At 49.4% G+C, this 21383-nt stretch overlaps 5 protein-coding genes across 5 annotated transcripts; 4 read left to right on the forward strand and 1 right to left on the reverse strand.

Moving 5' to 3' along the window:
• Nucleotides 1-862: 862 nt before the first annotated feature.
• EPUS_07295 (uncharacterized protein) lies at nt 863-2800 on the forward strand (the record flags this gene model as incomplete). Its single annotated transcript, XM_007806701.1, has 4 exons — nt 863-935; nt 987-1554; nt 1604-2167; nt 2230-2800. 4 exons carry the CDS (start codon nt 863-865, stop codon nt 2798-2800), a joined length of 1776 nt encoding a protein of 591 aa, XP_007804892.1.
• Nucleotides 2801-6140: 3340 nt separating this feature from the next.
• Nucleotides 6141-6722, forward strand: EPUS_07296 (uncharacterized protein; the record flags this gene model as incomplete). The annotated part of the gene is made up of 1 exon (XM_007806702.1): nt 6141-6722. The coding sequence occupies one exon, from the start codon at nt 6141-6143 to the stop codon at nt 6720-6722; it is 582 nt and encodes a 193-aa protein (XP_007804893.1).
• Nucleotides 6723-9905: 3183 nt separating this feature from the next.
• Nucleotides 9906-12547, forward strand: EPUS_07297 (uncharacterized protein; the record flags this gene model as incomplete). The annotated part of the gene is made up of 3 exons (XM_007806703.1): nt 9906-10679; nt 10728-10833; nt 10878-12547. 3 exons carry the CDS (start codon nt 9906-9908, stop codon nt 12545-12547), a joined length of 2550 nt encoding a protein of 849 aa, XP_007804894.1.
• Nucleotides 12548-14147: 1600 nt separating this feature from the next.
• Nucleotides 14148-15059, reverse strand: EPUS_07298 (uncharacterized protein; the record flags this gene model as incomplete). The annotated part of the gene is made up of 1 exon (XM_007806704.1): nt 14148-15059. The coding sequence occupies one exon, from the start codon at nt 15057-15059 to the stop codon at nt 14148-14150; it is 912 nt and encodes a 303-aa protein (XP_007804895.1).
• Nucleotides 15060-16115: 1056 nt separating this feature from the next.
• Nucleotides 16116-20637, forward strand: EPUS_07299 (uncharacterized protein; the record flags this gene model as incomplete). Its single annotated transcript, XM_007806705.1, has 2 exons — nt 16116-17527; nt 17685-20637. 2 exons carry the CDS (start codon nt 16116-16118, stop codon nt 20635-20637), a joined length of 4365 nt encoding a protein of 1454 aa, XP_007804896.1.
• Between the last annotated feature and the right edge of the window lie 746 nt (nt 20638-21383).

Genomic DNA, 21383 nt, shown 5'->3' on the forward strand with positions numbered 1-21383 from the left:
GCCACTTGTCGTACGTAGTAGTCCAGCTTCTAACTTAGCGAGAACTTTATGGAGGGGTACATTGTATCAAGTAGAGCTGGCCCCTCTACGTTTACGCACCTTCCCTTAACAGCGCATGGTGACGCACCGCTATTTTCGTTAGTTAGTGCATTGGCCTGAAAGGCAAGCTGCAGTGAGTGAGCGCAGTGCGAAGTTTGAAGCACAAATACCTTGTAGCATGATGCATACCATTCTGCACTATTGGAGCCCAGTATCAATTGTTTACGGGATGATAAAGTTGAGAGGTCGACAGGCCACTGTTGTTGGACCACGAATATTGCCATGCACAGCCACCCCATCCTAGCGCATCATTGATCTTTGAAACACTGGGCTTCAATCATGTGCGTATATGATACGGTAGGCTCTCTTTCGCCACAATCTTAAAAGCTTGCAGGCGTCTCTTTGGCCTGTGTTTCGGTTGCTGTTCTCCGATCTTCAGTTCTCCAGTACTCTGTACTACAATGCAGGCATTTTAAGGTTGCGGCTTAGATCACGCAACAACGTTTTCCGAACTGGAGATTGACAAAACGAGCTTCGCGTCTTGGCGGTGACGTTTCAAGAACCTGCGGCGGGCTGCGACGGGTTTCCTTCACTCCATCGTGGCTAACTGATAGTCGTACTACTCCACCGATTGTCGACTCACTTGTTACTGCTGCCACCATAAGTACGCTGCGCAATCTACGGCCGAAACGTAGAGTTCGATTATCAGAGGTAGCGCGAGTTCTCCTACCAAAGCGTTCGTCCACGCAATCGCCCATTTCTGCTGAGAAGCGTCAGTCTCACGATCGGGCGAGCTGGTCTCTGCTGCGCAATCAATTCGATCATGGAGGGATATACGACAACCCTTCGGCGAAAGGACACGACTAAGGGTCCGCCGTTGCGCATTCTATCATTGGGTCAGTTTCTTACTCCTAAGCCCCTCGAAACAGCGTGCTGACACATTAGAGATGGTGGTGGTGTACGAGGATTCTCCATGCTCGTTCTTCTAGAAGCGCTAATGCACCGGTCATTCGTCGAAATCCACGGCAGACCGCCTCGTCCTGATGAGAAACTCAAACCCTGCGATTGTTTTGACTTGATATCGGGAGTGGGTACTGGCGGACTTATCGCTTTAATGTTAGGGAGATTACGGCTAGATCTAGAAACGTGCAAGAACGTTTACGTGAGGATGACTCGGAAGGTTTTCGAAACGGACAAGACCATCGCAGGCATACCATATAAACATACCCTTTTTAAAGCTTCCAAGCTGGAAGAGGCAATCCGGGAATGCGTTCGTGAACACACCGTGTTAGAGGAAGAAGGGAATGACGGAACGAAAGCCGGCGGGCATGAGTTTCAGAGTCTGATGAGTCCCACCAGCGCCGTGGAGTTTCCCGAGCGCGCGGCCAGTGTCCGCAGCAATGCAAGCTTCACACCAAATAGCCCGGTACAGAGCCTGAGAAATTCTATCCATGGGTTTCGCTGGGGAAATCCAGACGCTTCCCTGTATGACGGAAGAGAAAATCGTACCAAGACGTAAGTGTTAAGAGCCGCACGTTGTCGCCAGATTCTGACCGTTGGTTAGCGCGGTTACTGCAGTGTTCAAAGGCACACCCAAGAACGGTCACTCCATCCTCCTTCGATCCTACGATTCACGCAAAGAGCCACCACCCGAGTTCAACTGTACCATCTGGCAGGCTGGCCGAGCGACCTGTGCAACAGGGCTAGCGTTCAAGCCGATCGCCATCGGAAATTCTGTTTTTGTGGACGAAGGTGCTGGGAAATACAATCCGTCGCCGCAGATTCTTGACGAAGCTGCTGTGAATGAGTGGCCAGGCAGGGACATTGGCGTATTTGTCAGCATTGGCACAGGTAAAAGGCCTGGAGGAACTAACAACAGGCAAAGTGAGTGGTACGAGTCCTTCCTGGGTGGCACAATGGGCAATTTCGCCGAGGCCCGCAGAAGACTTATAAGCAAGATCGAAAATTGCGAGGAGATACACCAACAGATGCTAAACTCTCATCTGCAAAAGCGTGGAGTACCCTTGGAAAACTACTGCAGACTTAACGTTGAGGTCGGCGTTGGGGACTTTGGCATGAACGAGAACGTTTTGAGCCCCGGTTACTATTGTACAGATTGGCTAACAACGTAATTAGGTGGGATAGATTATCTGACATCAATATTGGCACTCACCAATACCTCGCAAAAAGTTCGGTTCAAAAACTCATAGGAGAGGCTGCTGCAAAGATTGGGAAAATCGAGCTGACGAAACGGAGGCTGGAGGGCCAAAGCAGATACACCAATCCTAATCGAGGTGATCTACCCAGCAAAGGTCTTCCCACGCCGCCATCGCATCCAGACGCCATCGAGCTACCTGGAAATGACGCACCCATCCATTCGCCAACATCGCCTTATCACACCCCGCGGACCTCAACGATTAATCCGCCCTATCCCTACGATGATACTATATCTTCAGATGATAAGTTCTCTCTAATTCCTTCCGTTGATGGCCAGCATCGGATTTCTGGAGAGATGCCGTATCGGCACAGCGGCGAATACAACAGTCCTTACAACATATCACCCAGGCGAAGTGGAGAAGATTATGCCAGATCGGATGCGCCACCTATTCCCCCGAAAACACCTATTTACGGCGACGGGGAGGGCTTGAGGCCACCACAGACCTCGCGAATGAGCGCAGGCAGCCAAAAGCTGCCGTATCCCGACTTCGACGGACCACCTATTGTCAACAAGCTGCGCAAGCCACAATACAATCCCGGATAATGAGGCCATCTCTGGGACTTTGGTGGAAACATTATGGAAAATATGACAAGATCATGCTATTTGTGATGCTGCGAACTGGGATGGAAGCCACACATTCCGGAACCGCTTCAGTCTCGACGGAGACCAGCACCGAGGACAGCTCGTGCAGGGCATAGTACCAGGCTTGTAAGATCGGATAGCAATATCTCTATCACAAAGAAACTTCTGTACTAAGATGGAATTGACCTTAGTGCTGCCACTTCATCATGAATTGACTATAAGGGAGAAAAAGAAGCGAAGGGCGTTGTTCAAAGGATAGCTCGTGGATGGTGGTGTCGATAAGAATGACTGCAGCTGACTTTGTCGATATCCCAACCTCATGGGAAGCTGGAAAAATGAAGTAACAAGCAAGAGACTACAGTTTGGGAATGGACTCGCAATTGTGACTGGGAGGGTACTGGACACGCCGGATGGGATTCTGCTGAAGCCAGGTCTAGACCTACTTGCAGTCAGTTATTCATGACAAGTGCTCCGCTGGTGCAAAGGTTGATCCGCCTCTCTTTTACTACGATGCTCCTCATGCTGATCGAATCATTCCTGTGGCGGAGCCCCTCGCTCCTGATCAAAGCATACGATTTGCCGTCTCATGTGGCTCTTCATGATATCACGGATCACTTGTATGAGTACAGGGCGGTCGTTGTGGGATAAGGATATGCTACTATCATGCCTTATCCTCACAACGAAGTTTTCAGAGTATTTCCTTCTTACAAGCTCTCTCCGAATTCCGACTAGCCACACATCCGCATCATGGGCCATCTGGGCATTGTTATGAATGTACGAAGACTACCCTGAAGATTGTATGTGCTGCCGCCGGCCCCTCGCAAAATCATTAAGCAGACTACCTGGTTCAATAATCTACCAATTTTTCAGCGTCAAAGATCCGTGCTTTTGGTGCTTGTATCAAGCTCTGGAGAGTGCCCCCATATGCGGAAAGCTGCCCCAATCTCCCTTCCTCTCTTCTCGTTACATATACTCTATAGCCACCAGAAAACACTTCACGGGGAAATGGTTGAATGGCTATACGGGAGCGGTTCGACGACTCTTCTTACCTTCACGGGCTACGGCAAGATGGAGAAATGATTCTGCACATTTCTCCCAACAGCGAGAGTAACCTGTTGTTCTTGGTTCCCATTAGATAATGGGGACCAAGGTTCGAATCTTGCTGGTGATATCTCGGCCATGTTTCCGCACTTTTTGCTTTTACCTTGGACACTAGCGTGGGGTGTATTGAGAGAGCGCATTGGTGGATCATCTAGTGCCATTTCGTGGTCTACCTTTGGTTGGATAATATTACAGAACGCAGTATCCTTTAGGGCCCAGATGGTTGAGCGGTTGAGCGGTTGTCAATGACCACTAACTGCCTTTATCGGTAGTTTGACAGGCGATGGGTTCGAACACACCAGCGGTGGAAGGAACCTGCTGATAGGCACGGTATCAGAGCGTCAGTAGACGCGCTGCGACCGGGTCTCTGTTGCAATCGTCTCAGCTATGCCCACAATTTTGTTGGCGCTTTTTCTACCTGGCTGGCTCCGGGTTTTACGATGCTAGACGGCAGCGCTATACTACTAGGCAATTTGCTTGCCGAGAGGAAAGACGAAAGACTGGCTAGAGCACTGGAAGTAATGTGCCCTCGCCTGAAGTTATCTTGAGCACTGGGTACAGATCGGCTAAAACTTTTACAGGATGAAGAGAAGGGTGGTAGAACTACGAAGGCTTCAGGGAAGAATGAGAGTTCATAACGGACAATACAGGCGTTTCAGAAAACAAGCCTTTCATCGCAAGCAAGCACGTTTACGTAGCAAGAGTAGCAAGAGTCACTCATCGAGGGAGAAGGTGAAGGAAGGAAGGAAGGAAGGAAGGAAGGAAGGAAGGAAGGAAAAGTCTTAGTACTGCGGGTAAGGAACGAGGCCTTGATGTTTACTACGACTACAGGAGACAAGGTCATATGGCGGCTACCAAGCAGGCGCAGAGAAATTTTTGCGGACCAGAACGTGCCTTCTATGTTTGAAAGTGTGCAAAATTTCCACTTTTTGTTATAACTTCGACTCCATCCTCAGTTCCGAATGATCTGTTACTTCATTCCCACCAGTCGCTTCATTCTTGTAACCACCCTCCCCCGGGAGTCTACATGCTTCTCACTCTGATTCTTCAAGTTTCTCCACAGATCGTTGAGCATAAGACATGTCTTCTTCCATCAAGCACGGTCAAAGCATTGTCAATGAAGCATCGGGTGTCAGTAAGCAACAGTGCAGATGACGACGGGCATCCACCAGATGATCAAAATAGGCAAGTGGTCTCTTCTACCTCGTACACGTGTGTGATCGTCATCGATAGTACGAAGGACGATTTTGAACATATCATGCTCTCGAACCTTGGCTTCATTCAGGTATAGGACGATCTTCAGCTCACCACTCTTTGAGCACCTTATTGCCACTTCCCGCAGTCTCGCTATTGCTTTACTCACCCCCTCTTCCTCTAGTCGAAGCGAAGTTGAAGTCTCCTGCAAACCTCGAGCAAGTCCAGGGGGGCACCTGGCACCTGGGCGTGGCGAAGACAGAGAGCCCCCCATGATGATATCGAGCTACCGGAAAATGTTACTATGGAAGAAGAGTATTTGGTTGTGATGGAGACGGTTTGCCCAGCTGGGTACGTTAGGTGTCAAAGCTTAGGCGGATCCCACAATCTGCTCTGCGCCTTTCAAGTTCTCAAATGATACAAGTTGACATTGTACATGGTATTTTTTACTCCAAGAAAGAAAGGTCTTGTATATCTAAAACGCACATCAGAAGAATCGGATGGAGTTCAGCATTACTTTAGTATAGAGCACATCTAGTGAGCTCATTTATCTGTTAGTCATTATGGGCTATTCCTGACGGAGCGGCACCAGCAATTCTCCATACAACGCCAGGGACCTGCAAGAGTTTCGCAGTGCACAGTAAACAGCGAAAACTCGCAAGGTATCCCAACTCAACAAGCTGCATTCCCGAGACCTAATGGACCGAGCCGCGTTTCAGCTCCTTCCCGAAGCTGAAACCGTTTTAGATCCCCAATCTCGAAACATCAGCACTTCTCTAAAAAGACTGGTTGTTCTGTAGGTTACTGAGAGTAAGTCGTTAGAGTAAGTCGTTATAATAGAAATTATATCATAGCATTCAACGATTCGAGGATCGGTCTTGCCAAACATTTACATCATCATCTCTCTCAAGATCATACCAGTCTAGAGATACTAACTAGTATATAAACAGCGATTTGTCGCGTCTTGCCAGGCCACTCACTATCCAACTTTAATTTCCCGTTGCGAATGTCAAAGCCGCAGTCAAGTCTCCCCAGGGCCGCGTTGGTCGGCATGTACAGGCAAGCGAAAGAGCAAGCCCGTCCAGAGCGGCCAGATCCGCGGAAGGACATAGATGCGGACAGGAAAACAGGGGCGGACGGCGCAAAGCTGCCGCCTCAGCTCATGCCGCAAAATATGAAGGAGACGAAGCAGGCGAGGAGAAAGGAAGAGGGAGAGGGGACACAGGCGTTGAGGAAGAAGGGGGGTCAGACGGTAGAAGACTTGGGGGGAAAGCAGGTGAAGCGTTCGATGAAGGGGCCTGAGAAGTCGGAGAACGATTGTCGGGCGAAAGAGGAGATGGACCGGGCAAAGGAATCCAGGAAGACGGAGAATATGGTGAGAGGTTGGGACAAGGAGTCAAAGAGGACGGATAAGAGTGGGGATAGGAAGGCAAAGAACACTAACAAACAGCATGCCAAGATGATGAAGAGAATCGATGAACAACTCGCCAAGTCGATGCGGATGATTGAAATGGAGTACAAGAGGTCGATGGAACAGATTGAAAGATTGCCTGGACTGGGGCTGCCGAAGAAAGGGAACCCGGTCTGAAGGTACGGCTGGGTGGAGCGATCAAAGGGCATGGGCACCGGGATGGCTACACACGTGTGTGAACATTGGGAAAGTAGACTCTGTAAACTAATGGTCCTCGATGCCTTTTCTTACATATGTACTGCTTTTTCGATGCTGACGTTGGCATTTCCGGTTGCTGGTACTCCCGCTCCTGCATTCGATGTTCATATCAGTGATTGATTCGGTGACTTGCGAGGGATCTTGTTCTTCCGCCTTACATCGTACCACTTTCTTCGTTGTCGAACTGGCTCTGCTTCTTGTTAATCTGGTGCGACATATCGCAGATTGCTTCACGACCAATTGGGTGAAAAACATCGACGATGCCATGGCAAGCAGTACATATCCGGCACCGGAGTATAATGATTTGAGTCTGTACGCGATGTCTCTAACACTTTCCATCATCGATTGGTCGGAATTGTTTTAGCAGTGCTGGACTGGGCGCTGACAAGAGTGGCTGGCTCGGTTTCGCGATCTTTAGTTTTGGTTGGTTGAGTAGATCGTTTCCGGCTTCACGTTTCGGTCCGGAATTGTTTAGTGTCGACTTATCTTCTAGCTCACCATTTTGCAATGGTTTGGGAACAAGTTACTTCATTGATCGAGTATGGAGTAGGAAGAAGTTGCGTGGCAGCAACGGAAGAGCTAAACTACCAAACGCCAAGACGTAAGACCACGTGACATTGTAGCAGGGAAGATACCTTGTTCAGCAGAGGAGCTATTGGTGTTCTGTCACCGTATGCTTCAACAGAGGGCAAAAAGATACGCCAGCTAACGTTCTGGGCCTGGTAACTTTACCACAAAGACTGGACCTTTTAAGTGTGGCAATGCGCATTTGGGCACAGCTGCAAATTTTCTGGCGTCGAAGAGAGTAGCAATGTCCGATCTCAAAAGATAGCCGTTGCATCTCGCCATTTGGTTCTGATCTGCTTGTCGCAGATATGGCAGTCCTAGTGGGGTTGACGTATGCCATTTCGTCCAAGGCTTCCTTGCTTTTCCACATCGACAGCAATCAAAACCGTATTGCCAGTCTGAAGAGGTTTGCTCAAGTCAAGGTCGCACGTATTAGCATGTTTTCCAAGACCATGCTGACCGCCAACATCGAACCATTGGGGAAGTGGCGTCAATAAAAGGTTCACATAATTGACAGATTTCAATTTCCAGCATCTTTGCAGCCAGCGTGATTTGCCACGTTGTGTGCTCCATGGAAATACTCGACAATCTTGTCTTTACCTATGACTACTCCCGACTTGTTCTTGACTTTGTTGATCTTCTCCATGATTGCATTGCATAGATTGTAAGAAGCTGCAACCTTTGTGAGTGATTTTTCATTGAGAGGAACTAGATTGCGGTTGCCTTCAACCACTTCGTGCGTATCCAAGGTAGCGTAGTCACGTAAGCCATGACGATGTTCATGCATGTTGAAACCGACTTGCTGTCGAACAGGAACAAAATCGTTATAAGGAAGTGTCTGGATACATGATATCAAAATCGTACGTTGACCTATGTTCGGCTTGCTGATGTGCTGGATGGCGGCCTTCGTAAGCCTGAACACAACGATAACATGTAGTGGTCGATAGAGCTATAGAGAATATGAAATATATACGGCAAGATAGCTGTCCATGAATGAAGGATGATATGAAAGATAAAAGAATGTATATGGAGCAGCATGTTATACCACGACTCAACCACGCATTCCCAGAGCGGTTGCGTATTCAAAGGACAAAATGTATGATTCAATAGGTCCAATGCTGCATACTCATGACTGGTTGCCTGCAAGAGAGCGTTCAATACGCCACTCAGAACTTCAGGCGGTAGTGGACTGTATCTCGCCTCCGAAGGTTAGGAGATGATAAAGTAGACTGGATAGTAAGGCATCCTGGTAATTCGGTCCTACCATTGCTGCGTTTCGTCAAGCCCCAGACATGATAAGCCATGAGCTGCGCCCTGTCGAGGTGAGCGGAATCCCGGGTTCTGGCTGTCGGACTAGTTCCAGCAACGCGGTCACGCATAAGTGGTGGTTGGTGGGAAGCGTACGGTGAGACACGACGCGCTGCAGGTAATGTTTGAGAAGTATGGCGAAACTGTGCTGACCGTTCGGCTTCCCACGTCCCCATCGCTTACTTGATGCATACATGCCTGATTGTGCTGTTGAAGCCATGACCAGTACTCACAGTGTGTAAGACATGATGTGCGAATTCTGGATGATGGAAGGCTGTGCCAGCCCAGAACCGTAGATCTTTGGGAGCTTAGCTCGAACGGAGTTGGCGAGATCGCGTATGTGCTGCAAGGTTCAAGGCCTGAAGAGAGTGAGGGCAGGATAAGCGTGTTAGAGGCGTCGTCACTTTTCGGTTCTCATTTGGTCATTGATCAGAGCGGTGGCGTGAAAGTCAAACAGGAAATGACGATCTGACGACCATAATAGAAAGAGTAGACTTACTACGTACTCCGTAGGCCTGCATCTTAAGCCACTGCATTGGGGCATTGGGTCATTACTAAGGTTTCGAGCCTGGTTTTGGTTTTGTTGCCCAGACAGCTCCTCCACTTTCCGCGCCTGCAAGGTCAAGGCTGGGGCCCCGTCTCCTCTTCTCTTACTTATCCCAAACTTGGCTACATATCCAAGATTATTCTGTGCCTCGCAAGCCTTGTGTGTCCACTGCGCAGAACTCTATGCCGGATACGTGCAGACACTCTCGTCCAACCCAAGGATACTCTAGATCAACTCTCTCGCCAGAAAGACCTACTCGGCTGGCTCCCATCAGAGCTCTCTCGAACGATCTCCACCCAACCGCCCCCCCCACCCGTCGCTAAACACCGTACTGTAACGCAACAACCGATTCTCTAATTGAGAACACCTGAGCGAACTGCACTTCTAATACCATATTCTTCCTGGTCTCAACATACACTACATACCAGATGGGAACGTCGCGACCCAGTTGACTGTGATTCATCGTCTCACTTCTTGGTCTTTGTCCCATGCGATACGTCTCATGATTCCCTAAAGATCGCAGTCAATGTCCGTACGAGATCAAATACGATATAACGAAATCTTCACGCTGTTGCCAAGTTTCGAATCTAGAATACCGAAGAGATCAACACCTTTTCACTTGGCCCACTTACACATTGAAATCAGAGTTTGGCGGAGGGCAGCTGCCCTGTGAGTTCGCTATGGAGGTAACCACCCATGTCCTCACCAATGCCCACCAGCTTGTCGCTCGGGCTGGCAGTGCTCCGGCCCAGCCAGATCGGCCTCCAGTCTACAAAGTAATTGGTATAGTGCTCGCGATCGCCTCTGGCGTCTTCATTGGCATTTCCTTTGTCCTCAAAAAGATGGGCCTGCTGAAGGCGAATACGAAATATAATGAAGAGGCGGGAGAGGGCTACGGCTACTTGAAGAATGTCTGGTGGTGGACTGGCATGACATTGATGATTGTTGGAGAGGTCTGCAATTTCGTCGCATATGCTTTCGTCGATGCCATTCTCGTCACCCCACTCGGCGCCCTCTCCGTGGTGATAACGACTATACTGTCCGCTATCTTCCTGAAAGAACGCTTGAGTTTTGTAGGAAAAATTGGATGCTTCAACTGCATTATCGGGTCTGTCGTGATTGTGATGAATGCGCCGGCTCAATCGGCCGTTGCCGACATTCAGGGCATGAAGGACTTCGTGGTTACGCCCGGCTTTTTGACATATACAGGTGTGATAGTGGTTGGTTGTGCCTTCATTGTTTTTTGGGTAGGTCCAAGGTATGGCAAAAAGAGCATGCTTGTCTACATCAGCGTGTGCAGTCTGATCGGAGGCTTGAGCGTCGTCTGTACTCAAGGACTCGGAGCTGCAGTCATTGCTCAAGCACGTGGGGTGCCGCAGTTCAACCAGTGGTTTCTGTATGTGATTTTGGTTTTCGTTATAGCGACGCTGCTTGTAGAGATCATCTACCTCAACGTGAGTATCTGTATCTGGCGGGTAAAGGGTGAGCTAAATTTCGAACAGAAAGCACTCAACCTCTTCAACGCCGCCCTCGTCACCCCTACCTACTATGTCTTCTTCACTAGCGCAACGATTGTGACTTCTGCGATCTTGTTCCAAGGTTTCAAGGGTACCCCGACAGGCATTGCAACCGTCATCATGGGTTTCTTACAGATCTGCGCTGGAGTGTGCTACTGCAAATGTCCAAATCTGCCAAGGATGTGCCTGATGCCGCGGTCTTCAAGGGCGATCTTGATCAAGTCCGTGAAATTGGCGAGCAAGAGCAACCAGAGACCGAACCCAAGGCGGATGCGATCCGAGGCACAGCAGCAATCCTTCGACGGATTTCAGTCTCTCGGCAGAAGAAGGAGGAAGAAGAAGCAAGAAGATACCGCGAGGAGAAGTTGAAGGATCAATTAGAACCACTCCAAGAGAACGAAATTGTTGAATGGGATGGTCTTCGGCGGAGGAAGACCGTTTTAGGAGACGGTCTTCCAAGTCCGATCGTACGACGAAAAACAATACATCCCCCACTGGGCATGTCTCGCTTTCCGGATGAGGACGAGCTACAACAAGACCAAGCACATGAACATCACCATCAGCACAGCTTTTTCGAAACTGTTCGTTCGCGTGCATCGAGCGTGTTGCGCACACATCACCCACGACAAACCGCTTCTGATCCAGTGGATGCCAATGGAGAAACCCGTACACATCCTGTCGCCCTCGCCGATATCAAGACCTATCCTGGAAAGCCCGATACACCGATCGAGCCCTATGGTCCAGGAAGTATAGAGCAGGCTCGAGAACATATCTATGGCTTACCGCCAGGGCTCAAACCTGAACCTTATCAAAGCGGTCGTTTAAACTCCCCACGATCGAAGCCATTGCCTGCGCAGCCAGCCGTGCAGTCTCCCGCTGGCGCTCCGAACATTCCCCTTCCATCGCCACTTGGCAAAATCAGCCGACGTCAGTTCTCCTTTCAGAACATGTTTCGAGGTCCTAAATCGCCAGCTCCCGGAGATCAATCAGCCTCGAACCTTGATCCCCCTCCGTCACGATTAGGCATGGGCTCGAGATCTGGCAGCGCGGAACAGAAACGTGCAATGAAGACAGCATCCGAGGAAGAACGGCTGGGTCTTGTCAAGGGTGATTCCCACGCTGCTTTGCTTGATCCCGATCCTTATCCCTCGCCTCCTCGTCCACTTTCAATTGAGCATTATCCCTACGCTGCTACTTCATCAGATTCTGTTGCTTCATCTCCTGAAGCACAGACACCGCTGGTTCCCAGGCAATCATATTCACCCTCCCGCTCTACTGCCATGTCTGATAATGCCCCACTGTACAAAGACCTTCACAATCCTGGCTACTTCACTTCAGGCCATGCCTTTGGCGATTCTGCACCTTCATCCCCACTAGAAGAAGAGGCAGGGGTTGACGACGAATGGCAGGTCCCACAAACCCACCGACACCTCACATCCCTCTTCCAACGATCACAGCGACCCCTCCTCCACCGCCGACGCCTCCACCCCACGAGCACACACAACTACCACCCTACCACAGCCACAACCCTTATCAGCCCCGGCAACAACCCCCCCCCGAGTCCGCACAGCCGAAAGCAGCTCCAGTGGCCTCCGCCCCTTTCCAGAATACACCGATGTCGCCACACCAGAACACGACCGGAGGTACTACCGCGAGAGATCGCAATACAACCATCAAATTCGAGTCAACAACCCGCGATCCACGATCCCAAACCAGGACTCGAGATCCGCCTTCCCAGGGGACTACGGAGCGCAGTAGAGCGTTTCAGGAAGTGGAAGCCGCTCAGGAACTGCAACGAGCGATGAAGGGAATCGAGGTGCCGAGTCCCGAAGACCAGGAGTTTAAGGAGAGGTGGAGAAGGATTCAGAAACAGCAGCAGCGGAGGAGGGATGAAGGGAGCGGAGGGGCGGGGAGAAAAGATGGGGGTGGCGGTGCTGGTGGAGGAGTGGGTGGTTCTGAAGGGAGACCTGCGGCGTTTATTTGATGGACCGACGGGGAGGGAGTTCAGATAACGAACCCTGTGCACATATCATGCTTCTCCTCACTTCTCTGGATTGTATAGATGTTTTGTTTTGGTGGGGTTCTTCCTTCCCTCTTGTCACATCGACCTTGTTCGGGGAAAGGGGTGGTAATCAAACAACGTTGGTCGAGACTATGGGCTTTCTGTGTACAGACAAGCGAGATGGGATAGAAAGGAAACGAATGAAACGGATGCATAGCGATTAGACAGGAAACTCGGATTACGGGCTTTAGAGGAAATGTCTGTTAATCTAGTTATTCTGGAGTTGGTGTATCGAACGAGTGCCTGAAGGGGTAGGAGATTGTAGTGCTTAGATGCACATCTCCCAGTTCTGTTGTGTTAGATGACGGGATGTGTTCCATGTTGATATGGCTGAGGGAGTAGCTGAGAAGGTGGCTGGCGGGTACTTCGGACACAGATATATTGATGAGACAAATCGAGCGCGAGCGGTTTCGGTTTCGTGCAAAGTACATTTTGGCGTGATATACTTGTCATGACTTAAGCTTTGATAGCCGTGTGTCTCTTTCCCCCGCGACGACATATTCAGGGATGATCATCATACCCAGTGCTTGGGAAGGTCCTTCCTGTTTCGGCTTCTCCGCAGGAGCCAATTGGTTTTTCATGTACTCCGTATGGGAAATGAGATATGGCTTGGGTTTGCGGCTCATAGTCGTGTATTGTACTTGTGCATGCATCTTGCGTGGTGACTGACTAGACACCTCTTGGGTGAATCTCTTGGTAGAAATCTTGCACTTCGTTTTGGCTTAGCCCGAGCGCAGGGGCTGTAGGCGTAGGGAGGAGGAGGAGGAGGGTTGGCCTCCATGTCTGAGGACAATGCTTGGATATCAAGTGGTCTTGGGCTGAAGATTGGTGGATGCGGTCTGTCATATGGAGGCGAGGATGTAATAGAGAAGGAGAGCGCGGAGAGATGGAGTAGCTTGGTAGAAGGGGAGAATCACTAACTGCCGTCCGATCTCACGAGGTGGATCCAAGAACGCTTGCTTGGATTTGAGCGGGGTTCTGGTGCTGTTGCTTGTTCCTTCCCTGTATTCCCGTCTTTTCATCTCTAGGCGCAAAGGGGTGGTTATGGAAGATCGCATCGAGTGATCGGCCTTGCGCATCAAGGCCATGGGGTTGTTCCGGGATTCGATACCACTCTGTTCAACATAGTAGGTTACTTGAAGTCCACCTACCAATGCTTTCCTTGGCTGGCCTGCCCAGATCGTGTGGGAGCTCTTCTGGTTATCAAAACGACTTTGCGTCCCAAGGTGGAGCTGTTGATTTGGAGCTCTCAAGAATTTCAGGTATGTTTTCGTTTCATATCATTAAGATCCGAAGTTGTCCTGGATATCGGCTTTTTGTTCATAATCTCGTTACCTCTTTCATCAACTCCCCTTCTTGTCCTCATCCACCTTTTCTGTCGTAAAGCCCATCTTATCCAACACACTTCCTTGCCCCTTCATTGCGATATGAACAGCCCGATACCCACTTTCTGGTAGCCTTTTTCCACATTGCACGCTGTCAACCACCCATTGGGCTGTCACATATTTCACGCCCTTGCCACCCACCTTGGCCACTTCCTTTTGAATTTTGCCAGCTGCTAGACCACCAACAATAGAGCCTAGAACGACATGAGTGACAGTTCGACGACCAAGAGCGATGGAGAGAGAGCCGCCGTGCTGGACGAAGAGAGATTTCAATTTGTGATCGGAGATACCAGAGGCATATGTAGAGCCATTGAGATAAAGGGTCAGCGACCGGAAGATTTGTGGTTCTGTAGGGGTCGCTTCCGGAGTCGATTTGGGTAGCGTATAAACCCTCGGGCCTGGGATCTGTGACGGCGGCTCTATGGATGCCTGTGAAGGGACAGGGAGGGATCTCGTACGGGTGATAGGGTCATCGGTTTTGTGCATAGGACTAGCCTTTTGTCTCTTGCAATATCCATTGAAGTCCTTGAACTGTTCCTCGGTTTTCCTCTTCTTGTTCCCTTCCATCAATCCTCGAATCTCTTGCCATCCTTTCTCCCTCAAGGCTAGTGCCCCTACTTCCCAAGATCCATTTTCCTTTCTTCCATCCTTGCCCAAATCTTCCTTTCCTGCTTCAACCAGATCAGAGAGATGCTCCACGCCTCCTCCACCGCTACTGTCAGAGAACTGATGTGCGAGCTTGCGGGCACGAGACTCCCGCCATGAGGTGGATCCAGACAGGCGGCTTTCTGCGCGTTGATGGCCAGTTGAGGAAGAGTTGAAAGGATCGAAACAAGTACGGGTTGGCTCTGGTGCACGTGTCGGTGACATCACGTCTGCTCTAGAACAACTCGGCGAAGAGGGAGGATTGAGAGTATAAGAATAGTAGAGAACACGGAATAAGGATGTATAATTTTGTCCTTGGGTTGTGGTGTGGAGAAGGAATCAATGTGAGAAACATCTTCCATGTCAAGATGCCTTACCCGGAGCCATTCATTGCAACTGCCACACACCATGACGATCTAAACACATCTCGGAACCGGTTGCAGCTTTCGAGTCCCGTACCACCAGCCTTTGCTTGTGTACCGCTCTAGCATGTTTCTATGTAAAATCACCGCCATAGTAAGAATCTGATGTTACCATGGTACTGTGCATTGCGAAAGTGTTGCGACTCCTTGGCGTTGTATCGAGAATTGCTGGCGCCGCGTCGATACAGTTGATAGGGGCTCAATAAATAGACTTATTAGATGTGTTCTATATCAAAATGTTGCCGAGCTTCGTCTGATTCTTTTGATACAGATAAATAGTAATATTGATTCGAATTGATAAAGTTGATTCTCTACATAATAAACTCTACTTTCTTTGATGGAATCTCGTATAATCAAAATTATATCAAAAGAATCAGACGAAACGCAGCATTAATTTAATATAGATTTCATTCAATCTCAATTTGTAGAAGGCTTATATGGACTATTTCTATTTGAGAGCGCATGACACCAGCAACTCTGCACTTACAACACTTTCGCAATGCACAGTAAGCTAAATGATTATTTCATTGGCAATGACTGCTGTTATTACAATTATTGGCACCCCAGCGCTAGTATTTCTGGACCAAAACAATCGTCGAACATGCAAGGCTGGATGTTGTTAATCCAAATGAAGTACTCCGTAGTATTTAGGATTAGCAGACTCATATGTGTGGATGCTTGTGAATTTGTATCATGAATACTTACTTAGTACGGAGTACCTGTGTCACTTACGTACTACTCTTAGTAGTAAGGTGTTGCTTGGCATACTAACCAAAATTTGGAGTCTGCCAAATATTACTATCCAAACTATCATAACATATTTACGACCGCCTCTATCTTTGGACTTGTATACGGCCCGATGGCTTCTATCAAGAGGAAGAAGAAGAAGCCCGTCAGTAATCCCGCTAGGGGATTCGCTACGGTGAGCACACCTTCTAAAAGGGTTGATGAAATCCCTGCAAAATTTGAAGACAATCCTTCACTATCTTCTGTTGATGGTAAGCATGCGTATGCGGAGACAGAGAGCAAAAGTCAGGTGGCCTTGCACAATGGAGATTCAGACCTACAGCACATGACGCCAGAAGAGCTAGAGCAGCATCTGGAAGAAGCTGAGCTCCAGAACCTCCTCGATGTTCACAGGCAGCGCTCCAGAAAAGACGTTAGCCGACAAATAGCAAGGCTCGAAACAGAAAGACGCAGTTTACGTCAGACTGGAATGCTCCTTGAAACCGAGAGCTGGCTGCACCACGTTGTAGAAGAAGTTCTTGAGTTGGCGAGGGCATCGTCACGAGATGTGAAACCTATCCAGAAGCTAGAAGGACCCTACAACGATACCGACCTATGCCTCAAGTTATGGGCTGCACAAGAGACATTGCAATCACTACATTTCCATAACCTGGAGGGCGTCTTACAGCATTTGGTAGAGATCGCACCTATGATTGCCAAACCTAGCTCGAACTCTCTTGTATGGGGCTTGGACGAAGCACTGGATTGGCTAGCATTGCATTCCGACACCGAAGACCTTCCCAGCTATCAGCAGCGGAGTCCTAGGTATATTCCTACTGCTTCTCAAACCCGAAGTCCTGCTTCTGCCAATATAACCTGTGAAAATATTCAAAGTTCTGACCTTCCAGGCACCCGTTCATGCAGCTACTCACCTTCCCTAAATGACGCTGATCTTGGTACCCCCTCGTCAACGCCTACAATTCATACGAAGGCTGAAGTCTCCGATGACAGTCAGATGACAGAGGTTTCTGACGACAGCGATGACGACGATCCTGATCAACTGATTGACCAGTATATTTCTGCAAAGCACGAGCTTCTGCAAAGGTCACAGAGCGGTAAGGGGCTCGGGCAGGAGCAACCAGCCATTGACAAGCGGGCTAAGAAGCTAAACCGAAGAATACAAAGGATCGAACGTGACGTCCTTTTCGATCGCGACGAGGCAATGGCGCGATGGAACGAGGTGAAGGGTGATCTCGAAGCGGAAGCTGCAAGATCAAATTCCTTGGCCATTCGTCAAAAACGGTTGAATAAAAGATCTAGCCTCGGGGACGATGTTGGTACCAGCAGTGGGGTCGGGGGAGGCGTATCTGCCGCAGACAACGATGCCGATGACGAAGAGCTATTCGGCAGTATGTTTTCCACAGAAGAAAACAACAGTCCCGACAGTGAAACGGTGGCCGCGGTGCCAATCACCATCAGAGACTTCGGCCCATTGGGAGCTGGTGCAAAACCTAGGAAAGTTCTCGAAGACGTTTGTAAAGCAAGGTAAGTTGGCCATTCCATTCGACACCTGGACAGCACTTAACGTGATGTTGTCTACGACCTCAGTCCGTTGGGGCCTTACTGCCAAGACCCGCTCTTCTTTCAATTGACTCCCAGTATCCACGACACAATAATTGCCGGTAAGCTAATCTGTTAACAGAGATGCCAGCTCCACAATCGCGGTACGCCAGATCTCCGGTTCCTCGCATTCATATCGGCACAGTGTTCGGGTTTCATGGTCGAAGGACCAAGACGTGGCTGTCTCGCCCTTCTCCCTCCCAGCCCAGCTCTCGTACGACTTGCAGCCACGATCTGTTTCTGCCTCCATGGCCAATGTTGCAGCCACATCTCTGCAACAGTCCGAAGGCTTCCTCTGTACGGTAATGCTGTTCGCAATTTCGCAGTCGACAAAAGATGATAAAGTGTATCTTCGCTTACCAAGCGTCTGGCGAGATTTTTGGAAAGAGCTATTGGAAGGAAGGCAGCAGGAGGCGGACAGAGCAGATAGGCACGCACTGAAACGTATTCAGGCACTGATAAACAACGAGAAATCGCGGCATAAAGCTGATGCCAATGAGCCAGTCCAAGAGGAGACGCGCACCCAAGGCCCTTCAGGCATTTCTAGGCCTCTCGAGAGCAAAAGAGTTGAATACAGCCCAGACTTTTTGAAGGCTGTTTGGGAAGAAAAGGTCAGCACGGTGAGGTACCAGAAGATGCTCCAAATTCGTCAGCAATTGCCAGTCTGGCAGCATTGCCAGCAAATCATAGACACAATAAGTGTCAATCAAGTCACAATCCTATGTGCGGAAACAGGAGCCGGAAAGTCTACACAGGTCCCTTCTTTTATTCTTGAAAGCCGTCTGAAAGCTGGCAACGATTGTAAAGTACTTGTTACCCAGCCAAGAAGAATTTCTGCAATCTCACTTGCTCGACGAGTGTCGGAAGAACTGGGTGAACATAAATCTGAAATAGGGACCCGACAATCTCTCGTGGGCTTCGCGATAAGATTGGAGAGCAAAGTGTCCTCCACCACGCGTATCACTTATGTCACCACTGGTGTTCTTCTACGGATGCTTGAAAGCTCGAAGAATCTAGAAGATGTTGACTTCCTCCTTCTGGACGAAGTCCATGAGCGTACAATGGACTTAGACCTCCTTTTCATTGCTCTTCGCCGCTTATGCCAGCGCCGTCAGAATTTGAAAATCGTGCTCATGTCTGCTACTATTGATGCTACCCGGTTCTCAGAATATTTTGGCAACGCCCCTGTACTAAACATTCCTGGAAGGACGTTTCCTGTTGACATCAAATATCTAGAGGACGCAGTGGAGCTTACTCGCAATCAGGAGGACAACGCGTCGAACCATCATGTTGTGGAAACTTACGAGGAGGATGCGATTGAGCGAAACGAATCGGAACGTATCAGAAGTCTTACAGTTGGCTTGGAAAGATATAGTGCACAAACGAGAAAAGTATTGGCAGAGTACGATGAGTATAAGATTGACTATACCCTCATAGCCAATCTCGTCATTGCCATCTCGAGCGATGTGGAGATCAGCAGAAACAGTATCTTGATCTTTATGCCCGGCCTTGCTGAAATTAGGAGGCTTCATCGGACAATCACCTCGTTATCAGCCTTCAGGAGTGGGTGGGTCATCCATCTGCTTCATTCGTCCTTTTCAAATGATGATCTCGAAATGGCGTTTGAGCGGCCTCCAGTCAAGCATAGAAAGATTGTCATTGCAACAAACATCGCCGAGACTGGTATCACAATACCTGACGTCACGGCTGTGATTGATTCGTGCAGAGAGAAAGTCATGCGCTTTGACGAACGTCGGCAGCTCTCGAAGCTTACAGAAGCATTCATCTCCCGCTCCTCAGCCCGTCAGAGGCGCGGACGCGCAGCTCGAGTACAAGAAGGACTCTGCTTCCACTTGGTCACGCGTTACCGCCACGACAATCTCCTTTCCGAGCATCACGTACCCGAAATGTTAAGGTTGAGTTTACAGGACCCAATTCTCCGTATCAAGGTCTGGAATCTGGGCGACATCGAGCAGACATTGAACGAAGCATTCGACCCACCAACGAGTAGAAATATTACGAGGGCAATCCAACTTTTGAAGGATATTAAGGCGCTCACGGACACAGAGTCGTTGACTTCAATAGGCAGACAACTTGCCAAGCTCCCACTTGATATCTGGTTGGGCAAGCTCGTTTTGGAAGGACTGGTTTTTGCATGCCTCGACGCCATGGTATTCATAGCTGCTATGCTTTCTTCAAAATCGCCCTTCGTGGACAGTGATCGCTCCAATACTCAGGCAACAGCCGCCAGGCTAGCCTTCAGTAAGGGCAACTCGGATCTATTGTTGGTGTATAATGCCTACAGTGCCTGGCGACGAGCATGCTTGACCGGGAACGCCCACGAATTTTGCAGGAAAAACTTCCTGAACCATTATACCTTGTCGCAAATCGAAGATCAAAGGGTCCAACTGCTGGTTACTTTGAGCGATACTGGTATCCTTCTACTGGATGAAACTGAGAAAGAGGCCTTGCGCAGAGCTCGTCTAGGTGGCGGAAGACGTGAGTTCTTTGCCATACCACACAGGTACACCTCAAACAGCAGCAATGAGTTTGCTGTCAACTCAGTGGTCGCCATAGCCTTGTACCCGAAACTTCTTCTGCGTGAACGTCAGGGCTGGAGAAATGTTGCGAACAATCAACAGGTGAACATTTCCCCAACATCGATCAATTTCGGGCTTTCATCCGCTTCCGCAACCTGGCTGTCCTTCTATCAGACGATGCAAACCAAAAGCAAGAACCCCACGGTCTTTGAGACGAGTTTCGTCCCTGAGGCTGCAATAGTCATCCTGCTAGGTGAGGCTGAATTCAAAATGTATGCAGGGGTGATTACGCTTGACAGTGGCAAAATCCGCTTCAGTGTGCAGGACTGGAGGATAATGATTGCTCTCAAGGTACTTCGGACCAAGATTCACGAGTCGTTGTCACGCTCGTATCGAAGTACTGGCTTGTCATTATCTACACTAGATGCACAATGGCTCAACGTCTGGCAGCAAATCGTAACATTCAAGAATGCCCCAGAACGTTCTATGCAGTAATGCGCTTCAGCACCGCGAACAGATCGGAGTGAAATTCTGAACCAACTCAAGGCATAAAAAATTCCATCGTCATACATTATAGCTCCTTGAGGTAGCATTTCGTTCTACCATTTCGCCCCGTCCTTCCCCGCGCCGGGATTCATGCATGTCTGTTTTGCATGAGCACTTGATCCATCACCGCTTGTCCACGTCCGACTGCGGGCAGTGATTCGACGACACCCAAGCAAGGTCCGATGCACGCAGAGCTTGTTACGACCGCACGAAGGAAAACGTTTTGACTTGCACATCCAATTCACCTCAAGTCCATTCTTCTCTCTCTGCCCAGCGGTGCCGCACCTAAGGAGATTGCATTTGTCAAACCATTGGTCGGTACAATTGACCCAATTCCGGTGCGGCACACCCTGTGGGCTAAAGCGAACACGATTAGGAACCTTCCAAGGTAAATCGACATTGAGCATGAACCTTGCCAATCATAGACTGCATTTGCACCGCGACCAGAAACGTTAATAGATCAACCATGACCTGGCGGGCATACTTGCCTACTGGCTACTGCAGCGGGACGAGGCAGCCGTTCAAAAGTCGGCCAGGCATGGCTAGAGATCGATTGGCTTGAAAAAGCGGGTCTAGTTCCAGACCATATTTAAATGCTTGCCGGACCAGGATCAGTAGGTAGTAAAAGACCAAGTACTGGACTCCGTCTTAGTTGGTGGGGAGTGGGGACCAGCGTGCTACGTGGCTATCTCGAC

Source organism: Endocarpon pusillum (genome assembly GCF_000464535.1).
Source record: "Endocarpon pusillum Z07020 unplaced genomic scaffold scaffold5579, whole genome shotgun sequence".
Taxonomy (NCBI): Eukaryota; Fungi; Ascomycota; class Eurotiomycetes; order Verrucariales; family Verrucariaceae; genus Endocarpon; species Endocarpon pusillum.